General features: G+C 36.9%; 1 protein-coding gene across 2 annotated transcripts in view; it reads left to right on the top strand.

Annotated features, from left to right (window-relative positions):
- The window catches only part of LOC6041793 (phospholipid-transporting ATPase ID), an 88520-nt gene that overhangs the window by 11601 nt on the left and 55596 nt on the right, over positions 1-21323 (top strand). For both annotated transcript variants that reach the window (XM_038259577.1, XM_038259579.1), the window contains exon 3: positions 13499-14454. In XM_038259577.1, the coding sequence (XP_038115505.1) occupies positions 14409-14454 (46 nt within the window). In that variant the 5' untranslated portion in view covers positions 13499-14408. The remainder of the gene's footprint in view (positions 1-13498; positions 14455-21323) is intronic.

Genomic DNA, 21323 nt, shown 5'->3' with positions numbered 1-21323 from the left:
AAGCTTTGTATCGCTCAAGATTTTTTTGAAGAAGGGATGGTGGTCATGCTCTAGAAATAAAATTTGCAATTACCTTATTAAATTGTTAACTTTAAAAATAATTATCTCAAGAACTTAAAAAAATAAACTCTGAGGTGACCATCCATAAACCACAATTTTTGAAAATCTCAATTTAAATTGGACCGCGTCACGTCGAGCTTTCTTCAAATTAAGTCATTGATCAAATATAAACGATTTGTGGTTCCAGAGATATCACAATCGGTAAATAGAGCTCTGAGGTTTTTCACATTTTTCTCGAAACATTTGTGGCGTCTAAAAGTCCTTTTTTTTTAATCTAAATTTCTTCACTCAAAGTTAAAGAACGAGAGGATTGTCCTCACGAATAGAAACGCGAGGAAAGTGCTATTTTGTGAGAGTATAGTCCTCTCGCGTGTTCATTCGTTCATTGGAACAGTTCATCCTATTGAGTGGCTTATATGAACAAATTACCGCTTCTTAGTTACCGAACCATGGTGGCCCATACAGCAAAGGCACGGTTCAATATGCTGAAGGTCTTGGGTTCGAGTCTCGGCACCGGTACTTTTTTTTGTTAGATGAACTTTTTTTGAAGATGAAACCATGAGTAAAGTACTCTTGGTTATTTTGGGATTTATCCTCTCAGTCCGCACACAGTACCATTTTACTACCGAATCGTGCTCTTTATTCTCTCGTATGCCGATGCCCAGTTCTGGGTGTTGTTTGTCTGGGTGGTATCAACAGCTCTACCAAATTTGAGCATGGTCAGAAAATGTTGATTGGCTTTTTTTACTTTTATTCTTACGATTGAGGTGGTGTTCACATATTGCAAAAATGCATTTTCAAAAAGTTACTGTAAAAATATTAAAATCAATAATTGGACAACCGGGTTGGCCGTTTCACTTTAAAAAATAAACTTAAAGTTATACTGAATATTGAAAGTGATACTTGCACATAAAAGTACTAAAAATTGAAATTAAGCTAAAGAAACAAAGAAGAGTAACCATTTTATTATAGGTCAAAAAAGGTCTTCTAAAAAAACATTTTTTAAGGGCAATACCATGGTTGCATTGCTCACTTGACTTGTGGTTGTTTTGTACATTAGCCTAATAACCGCTCAAGGTCCTTCCATTAGACAAACATTAATTCGGGTGGCCTTGGCAAAACAATTACAATTCAAGAACATTACTCTCAACCATCATCATCCACGGTGCGAAATGAAGGACGTCCGGGCATTGCGTTGCTCGTCGGTGTGTTGTAGATCCAGTTGCGAGTTGCTGTATAGGCAAATTAAGTCTCGAACGCATTTTTATCACCCCCACGGCAGAATGTCAAACAGCTAAACTGCTGGCGGTAATTTCGGTGAATAAAAACAAAAACACAAAAAAACAGGTACACACAAGTGGTTTAGGTAAGACGTTCAGGGTCGCGTTTCACTTTTGCGCGGCAACCCGCGTTGTGTATGATAGTGAGTTGAGGTGGGGGGCATCGCAATAAAGCAGCAATTAACGTGCAGCCATGAAGTGGCGATAAACTTGGTACTAGTGCGTACTTGCTTCGGCTTTGCTTTTTAACTTCAACATATGAATGATAAATATGCTGCCAAGACCTTGTGACTTGGGCTGGTTGATGCCCCCGGTGATGATTCAGGGATTAATGTTACGAAAAATCTGAATCAGCAAAGGGATCTTAGCAAGCGACTATTGATGTTTTTTGTTTGTTTAGTGTAAAAATAAAACCCTTCTCGAGTTCTGCGACCTTGTCGGAGCAGAACCATAACATTCCAGCACGTTCTCAACATTTTGGTCAATGGTCGGGCAACCTTCCACCGAGCGCGCCTCCATTAGTGGTTCCAATTAAAGACCCCCAACCTAACGCGCTGATTCCCAATGTAGAAGCTAAATAAACCAACTTAACGTGCTCTGTCACTGGACCGGACATCGGTCCAATGAAGCACAAGTCTTTGTGTAAATCACTGACTCAGCGCTGACTAGGACAACATCAACAACTTCGACAACGTGGCACTGAAGGCCACGTGGTCGTCGTCATCAGACCCCTTACAAGATCGGAACGAATCGTTAGCATTGTCCCCACAATGTCCACGGCCAAGGTCAAACCGGGTGGCTAAATATTTCCAAGGCACGTGATGAATAATGAATTCGCGACACCGTTGTGAGTCCCCCAGCCAACCGGTTCCAGGTCGGGCGCACCGGACAACCCGTGATAATTAGCGACAGCGCGAAATTCAAATAGTTCCGCGAGCGGATCTGCAGAGCGAGTACCTACTGCTTATGAATAGTGAAGTACCGCGTCTTACATGGCAAAGGTGGTCCCCCTCCCAGGTGATTATGGCCACCACACTTTGAAGTGCGGTCTATTAGGTAACCTTCAACTTGGACACCAGGTACCGCGACTGGACCGACCGGGTGTTTTCCCACCATTATCCGCCAGGTCCAGGCAAGGAAAAATCAATTGCGGTGGAGTATATCCAGCACTCGTGTGAACACAAATTATTCAATCGATGCAAATTTCAATCACCAGGGTTCCTCATTTTCCCACGATTAACAAACTTGATGCCTTCCCGAATGCTCGCCACACGCCAGCTATATAGGGTGGAAATCCCAGCTGCCACCAAATCGACAGCAGGTTTATTGGTACCGTAAATTGGTATTAACCCTCGATGGTCGTTCTTTAGGGTGGGTTACTCCTATAAATGTCAAATTCTAGCGAATTCTCAGTTGTATTGAGTGGTGAGTAGGGTGATAAGAAAAAATAAAATTTTGGAAAATGGCTCTGGCTCGATTCTTTAGGTTAAAAAAAGTATAACTGTGCAAATTTTTAGCCAAATCGGTTAAGGTATTTAGGGTCGCTTTTTATCATTGAAGTTTGTATGGGAAAAATCGCAAAAATGTACGGGGAAAGGCAAAATTATCAAAATTCTATCAATATTTGGCTTTTCACGTGTCGGATCATTGTCAAGTGTGAGATTCTTGAGTAAAATTTTATGACAAACATCTTTGTCCAAGAGGTAAAAATGATCCGAAAAACCCTGCCGAGTTATTAGCGATTTAAAGAAGACGTTTTTGTATGAATAATTTTTTTTCGTCAACTTTAACGATACCCCTGCCGAGTTATTGGCGATTAAAAGAAGACGTTTTTGTATGAACAGATTTTTTTCGTCAACTTTAACGATAAAAAAATAATAAAAAAAGGTTGGGCAGGCCTGATGTAAGTATTCAGACTTTTTTTTATTTATAATGAGTGCTGGGGAAAAAATCAGATAATTCAATTAAATTTTTCCACATAAAAAACCCAGAATCCGCATTTTGCAAGTTTTTAATTTATTAAAATGTTCTAAGGGGACAACAGTAGCCCTAAGGTTGTTAATGAAATGTTTGATAAATAAATTTTGAGCATAGATTTACAAAAATAAGCATGTGATCAAATTTTCACATATGACCAATTCTCTACGAAATCGGTCTTTTTACTTAAATTTTAATTTTTGTATTTTTTAATCCGACTGAAACTATTTTGGTGCCTTCGGTATGCCCAAAGAAGCATCATTAGTTTGTCCATATAATTTTCCATACAAATTTGGCAGCTGGCCATACAAAAATGATGAATGAAAATTCCAAAATCTGTATCTTTTGAAGGATTTTTTTTGATCGATTTGGTGTCTTCGGCAAAGTTGTAGGTATGGATATGGACTACACTGAAAAAAATGAAAAGAAAACATAATTTACAAATTGTGAAACATACGATAACAAACTTGAATTGTTGTACAGAACAATTCTTATTTTGAATTACTTACAGTTTTGAATATAATCACTTCAAATTTTAATATTTCTGTTTTGAAGCATTTTATTCAAATTGTTTTTTTTTTATAATTGCATAAGAAAAAAAAAGATGCAGTTTTAAAAAACTTTTAAGTAATAAATTTTGTTAAGAAAAAGCTTTTAAAAGCAAATTAATTATACAGATAACAAAGTTCGCTGCAAATATTTTTGAAATATCGAAAAAAAATCTAATAATTTTCAATTGTTTTAAGATTTTTTTTAAGAATAACTTTTTAAATTTTGGTTGTGTATTTAATCATTTTATAATATTTGCATTAAAGTACGCAATATGTAACGCAAAAATTGTTTATTTGTGGTAAAGAAGATTTGAATCCAAATTTCCAAATCAATCTTTAAAGAACAAGCTGTTGACGTTTGTATTCGATTGCATTCGACAAAACCTGAGTGCTGAATAGTGGTTCGCGAAGTGGCCTCAATTTTGACCTGTCAAAGTGGAACCAATTTACTGTTCGCCAAAAGTAGAGAGTATTGTTATCGATTATTAAAAATTGCAAGAATAAAAAAATTTGGAACCTGGAGTGAAGTGAACAGCCTCCTACTTTGTAGATGTAAACAAAGTGGGATAATTCGAAAATCACGTAACGCATTCTCTCTATTCATCACCCAGGACAAAACCATAGCGATACAATTTCAAACAAAACAAACCAAGAAAAAAAAAATCAAAAAATCAAACTTTAGACAGTTATTTTTGTTTTGTTTTTTACAATTTAGATAAATGAATCTTATTTGAAATATCTTCTAGTTTTTTTATTTGATTATTTTAAAATGATCTGATGAAAATAATGTCATGTTTTTTTTTTGACATTTTCATGTTTATCAAACATTAGTTCCGGCCGCCACTGCTTCAGAAAAATCAGATCTGGCCCGCAGAGTCAAAAGGTTCGGCATCCTGCTATAGAGAAACATATCACAAAAAACTTTGTTTAACAAGGCGGATTTTGAGAAATTTATATTTTATGAAAAAATTTACATAATAATCAGCATTTTTTCCGTTTTGCTGAAATTACATTTTTTTTAAATACCACGGGTACCTTCAACAGGTGATAAGTTGGACTTTTAGAAAAAGAGAGATAGAATTAAACGTCTGCCTGTGTGGATCAATCGGACCGCGCACTGGACTCACAATCCAGAGGTCGCCGGTTCGAATCCAGGGGCGGACGCAAAAAATTCTAGGTGTAAAAATATAGGTATTCGGTGCCCTCTCCCCGTGCCCATACCTTCACACTTAGGAGACCCGGGAGGCGGAGTCTTGTCGCAAAAAGAACGATACACGCCTGTGGATCCGTTGACGAAACCGCAAGGTTTAAGAGGGCCACATTATAAGGTGTTACGTCGATTCCGTTTTTTCCGAGTTAGAATTAAAAGGGTCGTATGAAAACTAAAAATTCTGTTTTTGAGATCATGGATCTAAGAGTCTATGCTTGAAAATATTTTTATCCAATTACTCTGAAACTTTGACATTCATTTACAGCATACCGATGCAATTTTTTTGAAAATAGGTAAAATCTGGAATTTTCACCCTGCAGAAACAGAAAAATCGCAAAAAACGGGAGAAAAATAACTTAAGTTTTTGCTTCCGATAGTCAAAATTCGTCAAAATTGTTTTGGCATTTTTCAAAGAAATTTCAAAATCAACACAAGAGGACTACACTTTTTCATAAAATAAATGTTGTCCAATTCGATCTTCTGCCAGCTGAAGGTTAGGGTGTTTCTACTACCCACGTGGTACAACAAAACACAGAAATTCACCCATTGCCGGGTAGTAAGTATTTGTCGTTAAGGTTCGCTCTGTGTAAGGATTGTGAACGGCCGGGTAAGAACTGGTCCGAGTATCGTAGTAGTGCCAGTTTAATTGAAGCCCTTCTGCCACCATCGACTACTGCTCCCACCTTCTTAATATTCACTCGAATCTCATTGAATATTTTATGCCCGAAGCAGCCGCTGCCGCTCTCACCGCAAACAAACTACGACGGGGATCGACGGGGCCGATGATGTGGGTTTAGATGATTTGTGGTGTTTTGTCTACAAGCTGGGAGGATTCCGGTTTGTATCATTTGGGTGTGCATAATTACGATAACATTATCAGGGACTTTCCTGGGTGATGATAATTGTGCCATCATAGAAGGGGAAGTATTGTTTGTATTCAATTTATTGCATCGTCTGCAATAGGAGTTTTTTTTAATTTAATTGTCTTTTGTTTCTTTAATAAACTGTTTTCTATCATATTTTAACTGCTTTATTGATTCATTTAATTAAATATATAGTAACTTTGAAAAAAAACCTCATTTGAAATTTTTGAGGAAATAAACTTCATTTACTTTTTATTGGAATAACATATTTGTCGTTGTTACCATAACCTCATTTTTAAGTCCATTAGAAATTCAAGTTGACGGTCCAATTTAGTATATCCTCACACATTCACATAAACCAAACAACTCACCTCGAACAATTACCCATAAACATTATTCCCAAACGAACCAACTCTCGTAAACGGTACTCACAGCACTCCGGTGCCGGTCAGCAGTAGCCCATTGAAAACTTTCCTAATTTCCTGCCTACACAGAGCCGTAATGATGTCCTTCTTTTCGTTTCCGTCACTCGGCCATTCCAGGTGCATACCGTAAATATTCCGCCACATATATGCTGCTCACATCATCAACTCTTGAGTAAGGAGTGAAAAGGACCTACACAACGAGAATCAACCATTCAACAATTTCTTTGAATACGCTTCAAAGACATAATACTATTTACCTTGAAATATTTTCACTGAGTCAATGATCATCATATAAGTTCTTTTCATATGAACAAAAATACATACACAATAAAAAACTTACAATAATAAAATTTATCAAGTCAAAAACAGTTTTTAAGTACTCTTTATACTGTTATTTTTTTATGCGTAGATTCTTTGTCACCATATTTTTTGTTTTTTTTTTAGTAGTTTTCGTTAGTGCACTGTAGCGTGAGTTTTACTAATAACATTTGTACCATTCACAATTCTCAGCCGGAAAGCCGTGTGTGTGTGTGTGTGTGAGTGAGATTGCTTTGTACTTTTCACTGCTGACCCAAAGGCAAAATCAAGGAAATGACCGCCCAGGGAGAGTGGCGTGGACACGTCCACGAGGGGTAGACAGGCCGTTACGGCACGGTAATGGCGGGAAAAACAGTCCTCAGAGGTACTGCTCCTTGCTCGGTGGGTGAAGGACACACATTTGGACACATACAAAACCGATCGGGTTTGCCTGGTAAACTTGGTTCGGCCGAGGTGACGTAAGTCCGACGTTCTGCAAAAAAAAAATGTGGACTGATTTGGCAGCTCTGGACACGTGACCTCTTTGCTGGTTAGTGTTACGTTACGTCTTTATTTATTTTATTGTTGTTTCAATTTGACAGACAGGTAAAAAAGGTGATTCAAAAAAATCTAATATTTTATACAAGCTATAATAACGACTTGAAAAAAAAAGTTTTTCTTTAAGAAAACGTAGTCCTCCTGGGATCGCCCAGCGATTGACAAATGGCCCTCGCGTGACGATTACTTCCTTGACACTTCCGGTTCCACACAAAAAAAAAACCTTTGTCATCATTGGCTAGCCAGAGCGAGGACGATGTTTGTTTGGTGAATCTAAAATGTTTGCGGAGAAGCGGTTACAAATCGGCTTATGTCGGCTATTTGACGGTGGAGGCGGAAATTCGGCCATTTTCGGTGGAGACCGTGAAATGCGATACAGCCGAACACCTAGGTGCGGTGGTGTGATAGCTTGTTGTACAAGAAGGTTCTATGTCATACCAGTAATACTACATCCGCAGGTAATTGATGAGGCGGTGGAAGATAAGCACCTTAAATAATGAATAGCGTTATCTAGTTTAGGTCGCTTCAGCGCGCTAGCTGATAAAAAGTTGCCATTAATTCTAATAGTAGTTTAATTAGGTTATGCATTGTACATGAAACGTGTCAAACCTTTGCCCTTCTTAAACATTGAATAACTGTTGAAACACAGGTACATAGTATGTTAGGTACATTATGATTAGGTAAAACTTTTCAAACACTTTTAAGCTTCATAACTAGTGTGTGTGCTCTCATCGCAACTAGTCCCACCGGAATCTTCAGCGCAAACCCCCACAACATGTCCATCCTCGACGACACCGCACAAGAGCAGCTCCTGCTTGGAAGCTGCTACCAGGACCAGATGCTCCGGTTGGTCAACAACTCGTTCCTGGCGGACGTAAGCTTTCTGGTGGGTGCGGACGCCAAGCGATTCTACGCGCACCGCGTTCTACTGGTCCACTGCAGTGAAGTGTTCAGCGAAATGTTTCGACCGCGTGCCGAGACGACCAAGAAACGCAAGTCCGTCACCACGGTCATCGTGAAGAACGTCAAGCCGAGCGTATTCCTAGAGATGCTGTACTTTATCTACTGCGGGGATTGCGAGGTTACGCGGAAGAACGTGTTCGATTTGCTGCTGGTTGCTTCGAAATATCTGATTTACTATCTGCAGAAAAAGTGCGAACGATTTTTGATGGAGAATATAGAGATTGTGCTGGAAGAGTACGTGGCAGCGTCCAAGAGGATTGATTTGCGGGTGCAACAGTTGTGTCTGAGGCAGATTAGTTCTAACATTGGTAAGGTATCCGAACTGGCGCAGTTTCTGAAGCTACCTGGCACCCTTGTGTTGATGATTTTTAAGCAAAAGTTTAGACGCGGCACCGATCGTCAGCTCATGGATGCCGTCGATCGCTGGCGAGCAAGTCAGAAAGACCAGGATCAAGCAAATCGTGTCTATCGGATAGTTGTGCGTCGAAATATGATGAGTGAAATTTGAAATTAATAAAATGTTTTGTTATAAAATATTTGTTTGTTTATTATTTGAAATCCATTAAAAAAAATCTAGTGTAACAAAGTAACCGTGGGCTTAGGATTTCCAGACAATTAAATACGCTCCGTTGTACGTGAAGTGGCTACGCGAATCGACATCAATTTTGCGTGTAAAGAGTACAACTTGCCTTTTCCCTAAAATGGGAAGGAACATAGAGGCAATTCAGTGAAACTTATCTAGATAAGTTTGTTTGCTTACGTTTAGTGCCCTAGGTCCGCTTGTAAGCCGGAATGATCAACATGCGGTTCGTGTCAGTCGATGCGCTGTAGAACTCATAGATATTAGATTCCCGCAGTTCATAATCGGAAGTTTCGCTTTACCTGATCGACAGTTTGCTTAATAGTTAATTATAATAGGATTCGCTAGAGTTTGTGGCGCTTTTTCTGGGCAATAGAATGTGCTTACGACCTGGTTAGAGTTCTGTTGATAATTAGTAATTTCACAATAAATTCATGTCGCATTAGTACCTGCGTGAAGGTGCTCTAAAAGCAGTTTTCTCGAGCACAATTATCCTTAAACTAGGTAAATAAGATGCGTACGAAAGCTAGAAATTAATTTTCAGTGAAGCGTCGGCCTGCTGCGATTTCACACGATAGATTCAATAGAGTAAAAGTGCATCTATTGTCCCTAGCGCCTTTTATTCCTGGTAGTGGTATTGGTTCTATTTCGTTGCACTGCTTGTTCGTCGATCCCTTCTCCAGCTTTGGGTGTGGCTGCGTTTCTGGGTTCTGCTTTCGAGTCGTTCATCCGAGGGGTGCCTGCCTCGGAGGTCATGGCTTTCTACACTAATGCAAAGCAAGATCGCGAGTACCTATGATATACAGCCTTGCTCGGAGGTGTTGTTGTCGTCGGTAGCACGTCCAAGTGACGTAACATCTAGAATTTCGAAAATTTTCGATTTTTTTTATGTTTTTTTTAGTTATTAGCAATTCCCCACGCAAAACAGCATGATTCGAAGAAAGGTTCTCCGAACGAAATTTTTTTGAGGGTTTCTTGGCCAATAATAAGGGAGCGTTCTTTTATTACGTAACGCAGTAGGGGGAGGGGGTCGGAGGCCGTGTTACGCTCCATACAAAATTTTTAAAATTTGTATGGAAATTTTGTTACGAGGGGGGGGGGAGGGGGTCTAAAAGTCCGATTTTTCGCGTTAAGTAATAAAAGAACGCTCCCTAAGACCCTTTTTTTTTGTTTAGCCATTACGCCGTGTTAGGGTGATCCAAAAATGCCATTTTCTTCGATTTTCACAAAAAAACACATTTTCAAAAAGTTATAGCTCCGCGCCATTTCAACCCATTCTAGCTGTCTTGAACGCACTAAAAAGATGATAACATAGACTTTTTAGGAAAACAATATATAAAGTTTCAAAAATTTAGCCTTATATCTGAAAAGATCGTATGAAAACTTTAAATACGGATTTGTAGGTCTTGGGCCAAAGAGCCTTTGTCTGATTTTTTTTATCAAATTACTCGGACAATTTTACGTAACATAAGTGTAGTTAAGATGGTGAAGTTTCAGTAAAAGGATTCGGGAAAATGACAAAAAAAGGGAAAACCAGCTTTTTCACGCAAACTGCAATAACTTTAAAATTAAAATGACATTTTTGTAATTGAAAGACGAAACTGGTACCCAAAAATGTATTGGTTACCGATGAAATTATCATGTTATCTCAGTGAAAAAAGTTGATTTGCAATTTCCAGTTTTTGCGCGAGGTGCTTCAAAAAAACCAAATTTTATTTTTTAGAAATCAGGTGTTGTAATCCTGTAAATGAACCTCGCCCATTTTTTGATATGTTATGTAAAAATTCCGAGGGATCCGTTCAAAATGTTTTCAGGTATGGACGCTTTGGTCCAGACACCGCCAAAACGGCATTTAAAGTTTTCCAAACTATTATTTCATGAAACACAAACTTATCATCTTTCATTTGCTCCCAAGACAACTAAAATCAGTTAAAATGGAGAAAAAAAAGAAGAAAAAAGCGGTTTTTTGTATAAAAACACACGAAAATTGCAATTTTTGGACCACCTGGCCAAACAAAAAATACAGGTCTAATTATTTCGGCCAAGGAACCCTCAAAAAATTAGCCCGATCGGGGAACTTTTTTTTCGAATCATGCAGTTTTCGTGAGGAATTGCTCAATTTAGACTGAAAAGTGACATTTAACCAGAAAAGAGGTAAAAGTACACATTTTACTTTTTTTTTCTGACATAAAAGATTCCCTTCCCAGATGCAATATAACCATTTTTTTGCAGTATGGGTGTTGTTTAACTTGACTGCTTTTCAACTGGGAGCTCAATAACTAGGGGTCCAATGAGTTTTTTCGCTAGTCCAGCGGCACTGGATCAGCGTTTTGTTTCGCTGACGTCTGTTTTTTCCGGCGGCAGTAGCTCGTGTCAAAATAGACCAGAAGATTGTTCTGCTGGTTTAGGAGAAACTACACTAATCCAGCGGTTGTTCGTAACGTAAACAATAAAAATCAACAGTTCTGGAAGCTGTGACAAAAGAATACACAATAAATATGTCGAGAGTCGGATGGTTCTAGGGGGAGAGGGGGTAATATGCACCCCCTAAGTGAAAACTGTGATTTCTCAACAATTACAGCATTACTGTGGAAGAATTTTGTTCGATGTTCTAAAACAACTATTATTCTTCGTCATCCATGTTAAAAAGGTCTTAATAAACCTTAAAATTGTTCGAAAATATCAAATTTTTAAAAACATTTTTGATTCATTTCAAACAACCATGCGGGGCAATATGCACCGCAACATTGGGGCAAAATGCACTACAACAACGGGGCAAAATGCACCACAACATGGGGCAAAATGCACCGGATAAAATCAGTTTTCACTAGTCACCACTAGATGACACCGCTGTTTTTACTAAGGAGCTTTACAGCGGTGCATTTTGCCCCGACCACGCTTTTTGCAGAAATTTTAATTAAAAATGCATTTTTTGATGTTTTTGGACTCATCTATCTACAGAATAATGAAGATTATGGCAAAAACTATTTACCTCAACATTTACAATATCAATAAATCCTTTTTATATTGTCCAAAAATCATAATGAAAGTGCAAAGAAAATTAGATGAAAACACAACATTTTAAAGTTTTGCAAATAACTTGAGCTGTTTTTATACTGCGATGCTCAAATTTTTCCAGCATGGTCTAGCAATGTTAAGCTTCCAATTTCTATGATTTTTCCCCGGAAAATTCTTCCAAATACTGAGAAAAGCAGGGGGTGCATTTTGCCCCGGGGGTGCATATTACCCCCTCTCCCCTTACAAGTTATAATAATGTTTCTCAATTAGTGAAAGTTGGTTAGAAAAGTTTTCAAAACATAATTCTGTTTGTTTTGACATGTTTGCAAATAAATTATTCCTTCACATTATGGCATTTGTTTACTTACGCGTTTGATTTGTTGATTTGATAAACCGACACTGTGTGAACATAAAATTTCAATTAAATGGTCGATTTCACTGCACTCTATCACTCCATTACATAAATTTTGCTGTTTAGTTTCAAAAGATTGTTGATTCCCACCAATTAACTCTGAGATGAGAATGACAACTGTCACTTCTGCAGCTACCCCTTACAGTAGAATTTCTGCAAGAGAACTACGCTGTAAACAGCGAAAAGATTCGCTAGATTTTCTGCTGCCAAATATGTTTACCAGTAATTAGCGAAAACAAACCAGCAGAACTAAGTTACTGAATTCGATTGTGCTCAGCCGCTGGTTTCAGCGAAAAATGATTTTAATAAATGTTCTTTTGTTAAAAGTTTCAATCTTTGACATACAATATCGTTTCAATAATTTTCATATTTAGGTGGAATATATTAAAATCTAAGAATTTGTTTTTTTTAATGTGCTTTAATCTTGTAATTTTCGTTTTTTTTATAAGACTCATTGATTTTAAAATAATATACAATAAAATTGATTGTTTTAATTTTTAGTACCCTGAGAAATGTGAGAATTCTTTTTTCGATTCCCGAGAGTTTCAAAATCTCAAGAATCGTTTCCCTCGCCTATCCTAAGAATTAATAACCGATATCATAATCCATTGAACTGAAAATAACAACCTTTGAAGAAAACCACACAAGCTATTCCTTTGTGCAGCAGGTGAACACTCTATCTGTCCACTCGCACCGTTTAGTATCCCAAGTTCGGCCCAAGTCACGTGTGTGATGATGTGGTGTGGGAAAATCAGCTGCTGTCCAGTGACTAGTTCTGCCAGCTAATCACCGGTTTCCGAAGCCGCTCCGAAGGAGGTGTAACTGAATTATTAATCGCTTTGGTTCTGTTTGAACTGGTTCGATTGCGGCGTAGTAATACCTCTCACCTTCGGCGAACCATATTACCCCAGTACGTATGGGATGCAGAACGGGTTCGGACTCGGGTGTGCCAGCAACCTTGAGTCGAGAGAAATAAATCCGGCTGTGGCACATGTTTTGACTGCTTTGGCGTGGCGGGTTGTCCTTGCCATGGCCACGAAAATGTTTGTGAGGTGCCGGCTTCGGTGAAGGTAGGCCACTGATACGTTTGGAACGAACGAACAATTAGGGAATCATTTATTTGTGGATTTAAGGCTATTTAACCAGCAATTAACTATTCTAAAATGATTCATCTGAAAAAAAAAAATTCTTCTATTTTTTATATTTATTTTATTGACATACTCACAAACAAGTTACAGCAATGTCCTGAAATCAGTTGTTGACTCATAACTCACACTGTCTCCGTTTATCCTTTTGCTCCGCAGGAATCGCATTCACCGGCTGGCATCGCTAATGGACGGGTGTCGTCCGATGGTACCGCGGACCGTACCTCCATTCGAGCACTGGCTGTGGGTCCCACCGATCAAGTCGAGGCCAGCAGCTTTCCATTCGAACCAATGCAACCGATGAGCAGTGAAGTGACTTCCGTTTAGAAACAACGATAAGAAATTTTCAACTTTAATTAAAACAAATCCAACCATTCCAATGTGTTAAGTGCGTATATTGCGTGTGTGAAGAAACGGTATTTTAGTCTATAGCTCTCTAAGTGCCACGTGTTCAGAGGAAACAAAATGAAGCGAAAAAAAGTGCACTTCGTGGTTCTAGGTGCAGCTCGTAACGAGTAATGACCGTTGGAAGGTCGCAGCAATTGAAGATATACAGAGTTCGCCAAATGTCGGTACTGCACGTGCTGGATAGTGCAGATTAGTGGTGCGGAATACCACATTGGAAAAGTAAGAGTGTCTTTGCAAGTGTCCTTAGTGTACGTCGGAAAGGATCCAAGCTGTTTGACAGCCATCAGAGAAAAGTAGTTCAACCCAAAGAGAGGCGAAGGGTATATCTTGGAGGTGTTTTGAAGTGCAATACACGCGACGAAGCAGTAAATTGGGGCCAAATATCACCTTCACCTTTAGTTTTGTAGTGTCTAAGTCAACGTGCAACCAGCCTAATCTACCGATAGAGTGCTACAACGAAGCAATAGTGTGATAAAAGGAAAAATAAAAGGATAAAAGGAATAAATTGAAGCAAAGTCACATCAACGAAAATATAATTATCCATCGATTGTGTCGCATCATCGTCATCATCGTCCGCGGATCCAAAGGATCCACCGTTGCTGAACAAAAGTGCTAAAAATAGGACCTCAAGCCCACCCACCGGAAATCAAACTCCCGTCCCATGGCCAATATGGGCAAAAATAACAAAACGGCAGCGGACAAACAACGTAAGTCTTCGAAAGTTTTCGAATCACTCCGTAAGAAATTGATGGCAGAACGTAACACCAATTAGAAACTGCATGCTACAAACACACCCCTCACACGAGGCAACGCGCTTCAAGGCTTTGGTTTTAGTATAAGCACAGATTGGCAGACATCTTAGTCTTATACTGAGCACATGTCTGTATGTTCTGTAAGTTTCACATGTCTAGTTTGCTTTGGTACAAGTTGCTGTCAGTTCGTGCTGGACTTGGAGGCTTACGGAAGCTCCAAGCTGACTCTTGTTTCGTTTTCTTGTCACTCGGGTTGTAAGAGGTTTCACTGATTGATGGGAGCTATTTCCAGAATGTCAGACGCGCAAGGTTCGGGATTGATGGGAATGCTGTTTAAGGTTGGTTTTAATTAACCGGAAAAAAATATTGACTGGTTTTTTTTCGCAATATGGTTTTTATTTTAAGAGCATCCAATTTAGTAAGTTAACAAACTTTTCTTCTATAATCCCTTTCAGGACTGATTTTCTTAAATTAGTTTTGCTAACCCTCTACTGCCCAAATTTACAAATATTTTTTTATTAGGTCATTTTAGTAAAAGTAAATCTTTCCCAGTTCCTGACGGGAACAACCTTGAAGAGTATCGGGGCCGACATTTACAAAGCGGATTCAGTGGCAATTTCATTCTCAACTTAATGTTAACATGTTAAGGTCAATGTTAACATTCCATAGGTCGCCTCCCTAAGGTGTTGTGATAAGATCCAGTTTGTGGCGATACACTACCTTCCCTTTACTAAGCAATCGAATCCAGAAGGGAAAAGATCACCAGTTGTGTTGGTTCGAGCCGGGATTTGAACCCCGATCTGCCGCTTACGAGGCGGAAGCGTTACCACTGGGCTACGTGGCTCGGTCATTTTGAGCAACTTTTATTCTACAAAAAACTTTAGTTCTCTTGTTTAACGTTTTTCTTGTTTTATTTTCAGTATTTGAATTTATATTTATCTTGTTTAGTTTATGTATGTTTTTTTTTTGTAGTATTTGCCCTTTATTATCACCTTCTACCATTACATTTTGCCTTTCTAATTTTTTTATGTTTTTGCAGTAACTTTTTAAATTTTTTGCTTGTTTTTCTTCGTTTTCTGTTATAGAATGGTACCATTGTAAAAAAAAACGCGTAGAGGCATAGTCTAGGACACTACAAAAATTACTGCAAATCCTCTATACTTTAGAGTATATAGAAAATGTTAGTAAAAAACAGAGGTAAAGTTGACTGCTAAAAAAAGACATTTTTAAAACATTGACAAAGTCACATAAAACAAGTCAAACTTCCAACCCTAAAATTTTCAAAAAAAAATCTTTTTGCCTTCTTTCCAATGCTTTTACAGAGGAGCAATTCCAGCTCAAATCAGGATTTTTTCTGGTACTTTTGTACCCGACCCTCTCCGATTTCAATGAAACTTTTGAGACATGTTATCCTAGGCCTATATAAGCCATTTTTGTGTATATGGAGCCAACAGTACTCGAAAATAACATTTGAGAAGGTCGTAAGGTATTTAAATATTTTTTTGTATTTTGAAATTTAAAATTACTGTATCTCGAAGCCGTTGCATCGTATCAAAAGTGGTCTAAGACAAACTTGTAGGAAATTGGACGGACTTTCTGATAAAATACACTGAAACAAAATACACGCCACTTCTATGAGATTTTTGATTTTAAGTTTAAAAGTTAAATTTCAAGGTGATGTCACTATTTTTTTCGCTCAAAATTTTGAGGAATAGCCTAAAATGTTACAAAAGACTCACAAAAATGCAGGATGGTATGTCTCTCTAAAAAATACAAAATTCATTTACTAAAACTGTTTTTTTGAAAAGTGGTCTAAACGTCAAAATTTTCAAAAATCGATAGTGGGAATCGATTCCCCAGACAATTTTACATAAAAGTCTCCATATTGACCATTGTCCTAAGTCCAATCCTTGGGAAGATACAGCGGTTTTAAAAATAAAAATTATGAAAAAACTGTTTTTTTTTTTGGAAGTTTTTGGCAATTTCTATATGACAGACTTGGTTTTTTAGTCTCGTAAATATTTTTACCGGAAAGCTCGTCCAATTTCCCATAAGTTTGTCTTTGAAAGCATTTCAATTGTTTGTATGGCCTTACAAATATAAGTTAAATTACATTGCTCACAACTGTAAATAGAATATTTTTTTCAGTGTGGATAGTAAATAAGGTTACGTAAATATTAAAACGAGTCAAATTGAAAAGCTGTCAGAGGCAAACTTATGGGAAATTGGACGAACTTTCTGGTAAAAATATTTTCGAGACTGAAAAACCAAGTCTGTCATATAGAAATTGCCAAAAACTTCCAAAAAAAAAACAGTTTTTTCATAATTTTTATTTTTAAAACCGCTGTATCTTCCCAAGGATTGGACTTAGGACAATGGTCAATATGGAGACTTTTATGTAAAATTGTCTGGGGAATCGATTCCCACTATCGATTTTTGAAAATTTTGACGTTTAGACCACTTTTCAAAAAAACAGTTTTAGTAAATGAATTTTGTATTTTTTTAGGAGAGACATACCATCCTGCATTTTTTGTGAGTCTTTTTGTAACATTTTAGGCTATTCCCTCAAAAATTTTGAGCGAAAAAAAATAGTGACATCACCTTGAAATTTAACTTTTAAACTTAAAAATCAAAAAATCTCATAGAAGTGGCGTGTATTTTTGTTTCAGTGTATTTTTATCAGAAAGTCCGTCCAATTTCCTACAAGTTTGTCTTAGACCACTTTTTGATACGATGCAACGGCTTCGAGATACAGTAATTTTTAAATTTCAAAATACAAAAAAATATTTAAATACCTTACGACCTTCTCAAATGTTATTTTCGAGTACTGTTGGCTCCATATACACAAAAATGGCTTATATAGGCCTAGGATAACATGTCTCAAAAGTTTCATTGAAATCGGAGAGGGTCGGGTACAAAAGTACCAGAAAAAATCCTGATTTGAGGTGGAATTGCTCAAAGATCAAAAATTTTGCAGAAAAATTGATTTATGGCGTTTTTAAGATCAAAGTCCGTATAGAGGCGGGGTTGGGTTGTAAATAGTTAAATAATGATTTTGGAGACTTAACAAAATTTGTTGCCTGATTTAGAATGTATTGATTTTAACTCCATTACTCCTGAAAGGGATTAAAAGAAAAAATGTGTAAGTGAAAATTAAATCGAAATAATTGTGTATTTGCAATGAAATAAATTTGCTGGTTTTTATGTTATTTTACCTTTGAAATATTTTCTTCATTGCAACATTATGAGCAATTGCTTGTTAATAATAATTTTTCAATTTTTAATCTAATTTGGCCATTTTTGATTTTTGACTTAAGCTGATGCTTATTTTTATGTTTTAAAGGATTGTTTTAATCCATTTATTTTTTTTTAAATTCAGTTAGGGACCATCCATAAACCACGTGGACACTTTAGGGGGTATGGCGATTGTCCACGATCCATACAAAAAAGATTTTTTTTGTATGGACAATTGTCCACGAAGGGGGGGGGGGGGGTAACAGATTCCCAAAAAAGTGTCCACGTGGTTTATGGATGGTCCCTTAAGTGTTTTTGTGACTCAAATAAAAATTTCAGAGAATATCTGTTACAATCTTTGAGTTATTTTCAAATTTTGCATAACAGCTTGGATTTTGACCCTCTAACGTCAGAACTGTGTAAAAAATGTGAATGGTTAGACTTTGGTACAATACATTATTCGAAGCCTCGATTATCCGAAGTTTCGATCATCCAAAGTTCGGTTATCCGAAGGTTTGTAAGGGACATCGGATAATCGGAATTTCTTACTTTTAACGTCAAATTTGAGAATTGCGACCGAATTTTAGTGAAATTTGAATATTTTATTGTCTTTTAAATTGAAAAATACATTTTTTCAATATGTAATCAGCGCCACTTTGGCCGCCATCTTGGTTGATTCGATTATCCGAAGATTCGACTATTCCAAGTGAAATTTTTCTGAGGCCTTCGGATAATCGAGTCTGGACTGATCGCAGAATTTTTTTACCCTCGACCACCAGCGCACCACAGAGAAGATAACCATTTTTTTTTCAACGCGAAATTTCATTTTCAACAATTTGACTGTTTATGATAATCTGTCAGAAACGGTTCACATCTTATTTGTTATTTACAGGGTCTCTTGTTCATGATTGAAATGATGGATAATGTTTATTTTCTGCTTAAAAATGGTTTTGGTAATTTTTACGAGCTTTAGAAAACAGAATTTATTAATTTCCCGAAAACTTGCAAAATTTGGCGTAATTTGGGAAGATTTTAGTATACATTCTACATGGACACCTGTGACATAAATTGATCCAGTTAACCCTCTACTGCCCAAATTTTTTTTTCGAAAATATTTATTTTTCCCGTGTTCAGGAGGTCATTTTGAGCAACTTTTGTTCTACGAAAAACTTTACTTCTCTTGTTTTATGTTTTTCTTGTTTTATTTTTAGTATTTTAATTTGCATTTATCTTGTTTAGTTTATGTTTGTTTTTGTTAGTATTTGGCCTATTCTACCATCTAATATAATTACATTTTGCCTATCTAATTTTTTCACGTTTTTACAGTCATTTTTTCAATTTTTTGCATGTTTTTCACATTTTCTGCTATAGAATGGCACCATCATCATTTAAATTGCGAAAAAATGCGTAGAGGCATAGTCTGGGACACTACAAAAATTACTGCATACTTCTTTTTACTGAAAGTATAGGAAATGTTAGTAAAAAACACAGCCAAAGTTGACCCCTAAAAAAATGACATTTTTAAAAACACTGGCTAAGTCACATAAAACAAGTTAAACTCCCAACCCTGAAATTTTCTAAAATTTTAATAGTTCTTCTTTCCAATGCTTTTTAAAGATCAAAAATCGGTTGGAAAATTGATTTTTGGTGATTTTTTAGATTGAAGCCCGTCTAGAGGCGGGGTTAGGTTGTAGAGGGTTAACAATAAATTTGAATTTTGGTTCTCTGAAGAATCCCTAGGTGAGAGAGGGTTAACGTACTACCTCCACTACATTACATTTTTTAATTGAAATGGCCTAACACTGAACATTAACCTTCTGGTAAATATGGTCTACTTTTAGTTCACAATTACTCACATAAATTGAATCTCGGGTTTTTCCAGCAATCCATAACAAAAGGGCACACACATTTATAAGCGCCAGAGTCGTTCATAAATTTCCCACATGAGAAATCAGTTTTGCGCACGGCATTTTCGCGTGTGATGGCTGGAACCAAACACACTTACCTACACACCCACACGCCATCGCAACTACTCAAATACAAATTGTTATTGATGGCGATGCTGCCACTGATGATGGGGTGGTCGGGAGGCCGTTAATTTTCACGCACGCCCGGCAAACCCTCGGCCAAACTGACGTCACGCGTTCGTTTAGCGGGGAATGCATTCTTGCGCGAACAAAGAAAGTCAAATTTCAATTGAGCGCTTGTATTGCACCAGTCGCTATTAACTGGAATTTAAAAAAAATTGAAAAAAATGCGTTTGGGGTTTCAAAACTTTCAAAAAGTGTTTATTTACTCTGTACAATAACAGATTTTTCAAGAAGAAGTTATGTTCTAAGCATCATAGAGTGCATGTGCAAAATTAAATAATGAATCGAAGATTACTAACTAACTCGTAGGTACTCGCCGGTGTAATGCGAGTTGGATACTACGAGAGGGAAAAATGAGAGAAACTTAAAAAAGAGAGCTGCTTGTGAATCGAACCGAGAATCACAAAGCTTGTAGAGAGGAGAATAAATAAACCGATTCACTTCATTTTGCCGAAGGAAAATGCTATTACAGTGATTGAATTCCTTTTTGTTTTTAAACTTTTTCGAAATCACTTGAATATGAATATGAATATTTTTAGTTATTTTATAAAAGGTTTTATAAAATATGAACTGATACATTTTAATTTTATTAATTTTTTTTAAATAATGAGGAAATAAGTATTGATTTTGAAAAAGTGCCAGGCACCAAATTTTTTGGGAAAACTTATGATTCCTTGACAGAACGAAATAAAATGTTTGATTCCAAACCTCAAACAGCTGAATCAATGGCTCAGTTTTAGTTATTTGAGCCAATGCACAGTGGGTGAAATGGAACTCAAAATCGGACTTAATTGAACGCGGCTGGTTACCTGGTATGAAAACTAATATCTCATATGTAAAAACAATCCGGGAAATTGATTGGTGATGGTTTCATCCACCGCACACAACGGCAAAGGGTTAATTTTACCCCGATTCCCAATTTTTCAACATTTGTTCCCTGAAAATCGCTCTGTATTCAGAGCGGAGTCTTAACTTATGTGAAAATGTCCCGGGAATCCAGTAAAAAAACCACTTGCACCGCGAAAATTATTTAGGGTTCATTTTACCCCACTTTCGCTATAAAAGCATTTTTGGTGTTAAGTAGGATTTAAAAAATCTGAAAATATTTTTTTCGTAAAGATCAGGCAATTTTACATAGGAATGACTATTTGCACTTGATAGTTTGACACATTTATGTTGGTATCAATAATAAGTAAATAAAAATTAGTATAAGGCAGTTTATTCTGTGGCTAGAAAAATTGGACCAAAACTGATTCTTCAAACATTTTATTAATTTTAATTTCTTTTTCAACACACATGTGTTGAACTATCAAGTACAAATCAAATGACCTACTATGTAAAATTGTCTGATCTCTACGAAAAAAAATATTTTCAGATTTTAAAAATCTGTCCTAACATTTGAAAACGACCAAAAATGCTTTTATACCGGAATTGGGATTAAATAGACCCAAATGATTTTTGCGGTGCAAGTGGTAATTTTTACTAGATTCCTTGGACACT

Source organism: Culex quinquefasciatus, chromosome 3 (assembly GCF_015732765.1).
Source record: "Culex quinquefasciatus strain JHB chromosome 3, VPISU_Cqui_1.0_pri_paternal, whole genome shotgun sequence".
NCBI classification, from domain to species: domain Eukaryota; kingdom Metazoa; phylum Arthropoda; class Insecta; order Diptera; family Culicidae; genus Culex; species Culex quinquefasciatus.
This window is presented reverse-complemented; position numbering and strand designations above follow the sequence as displayed.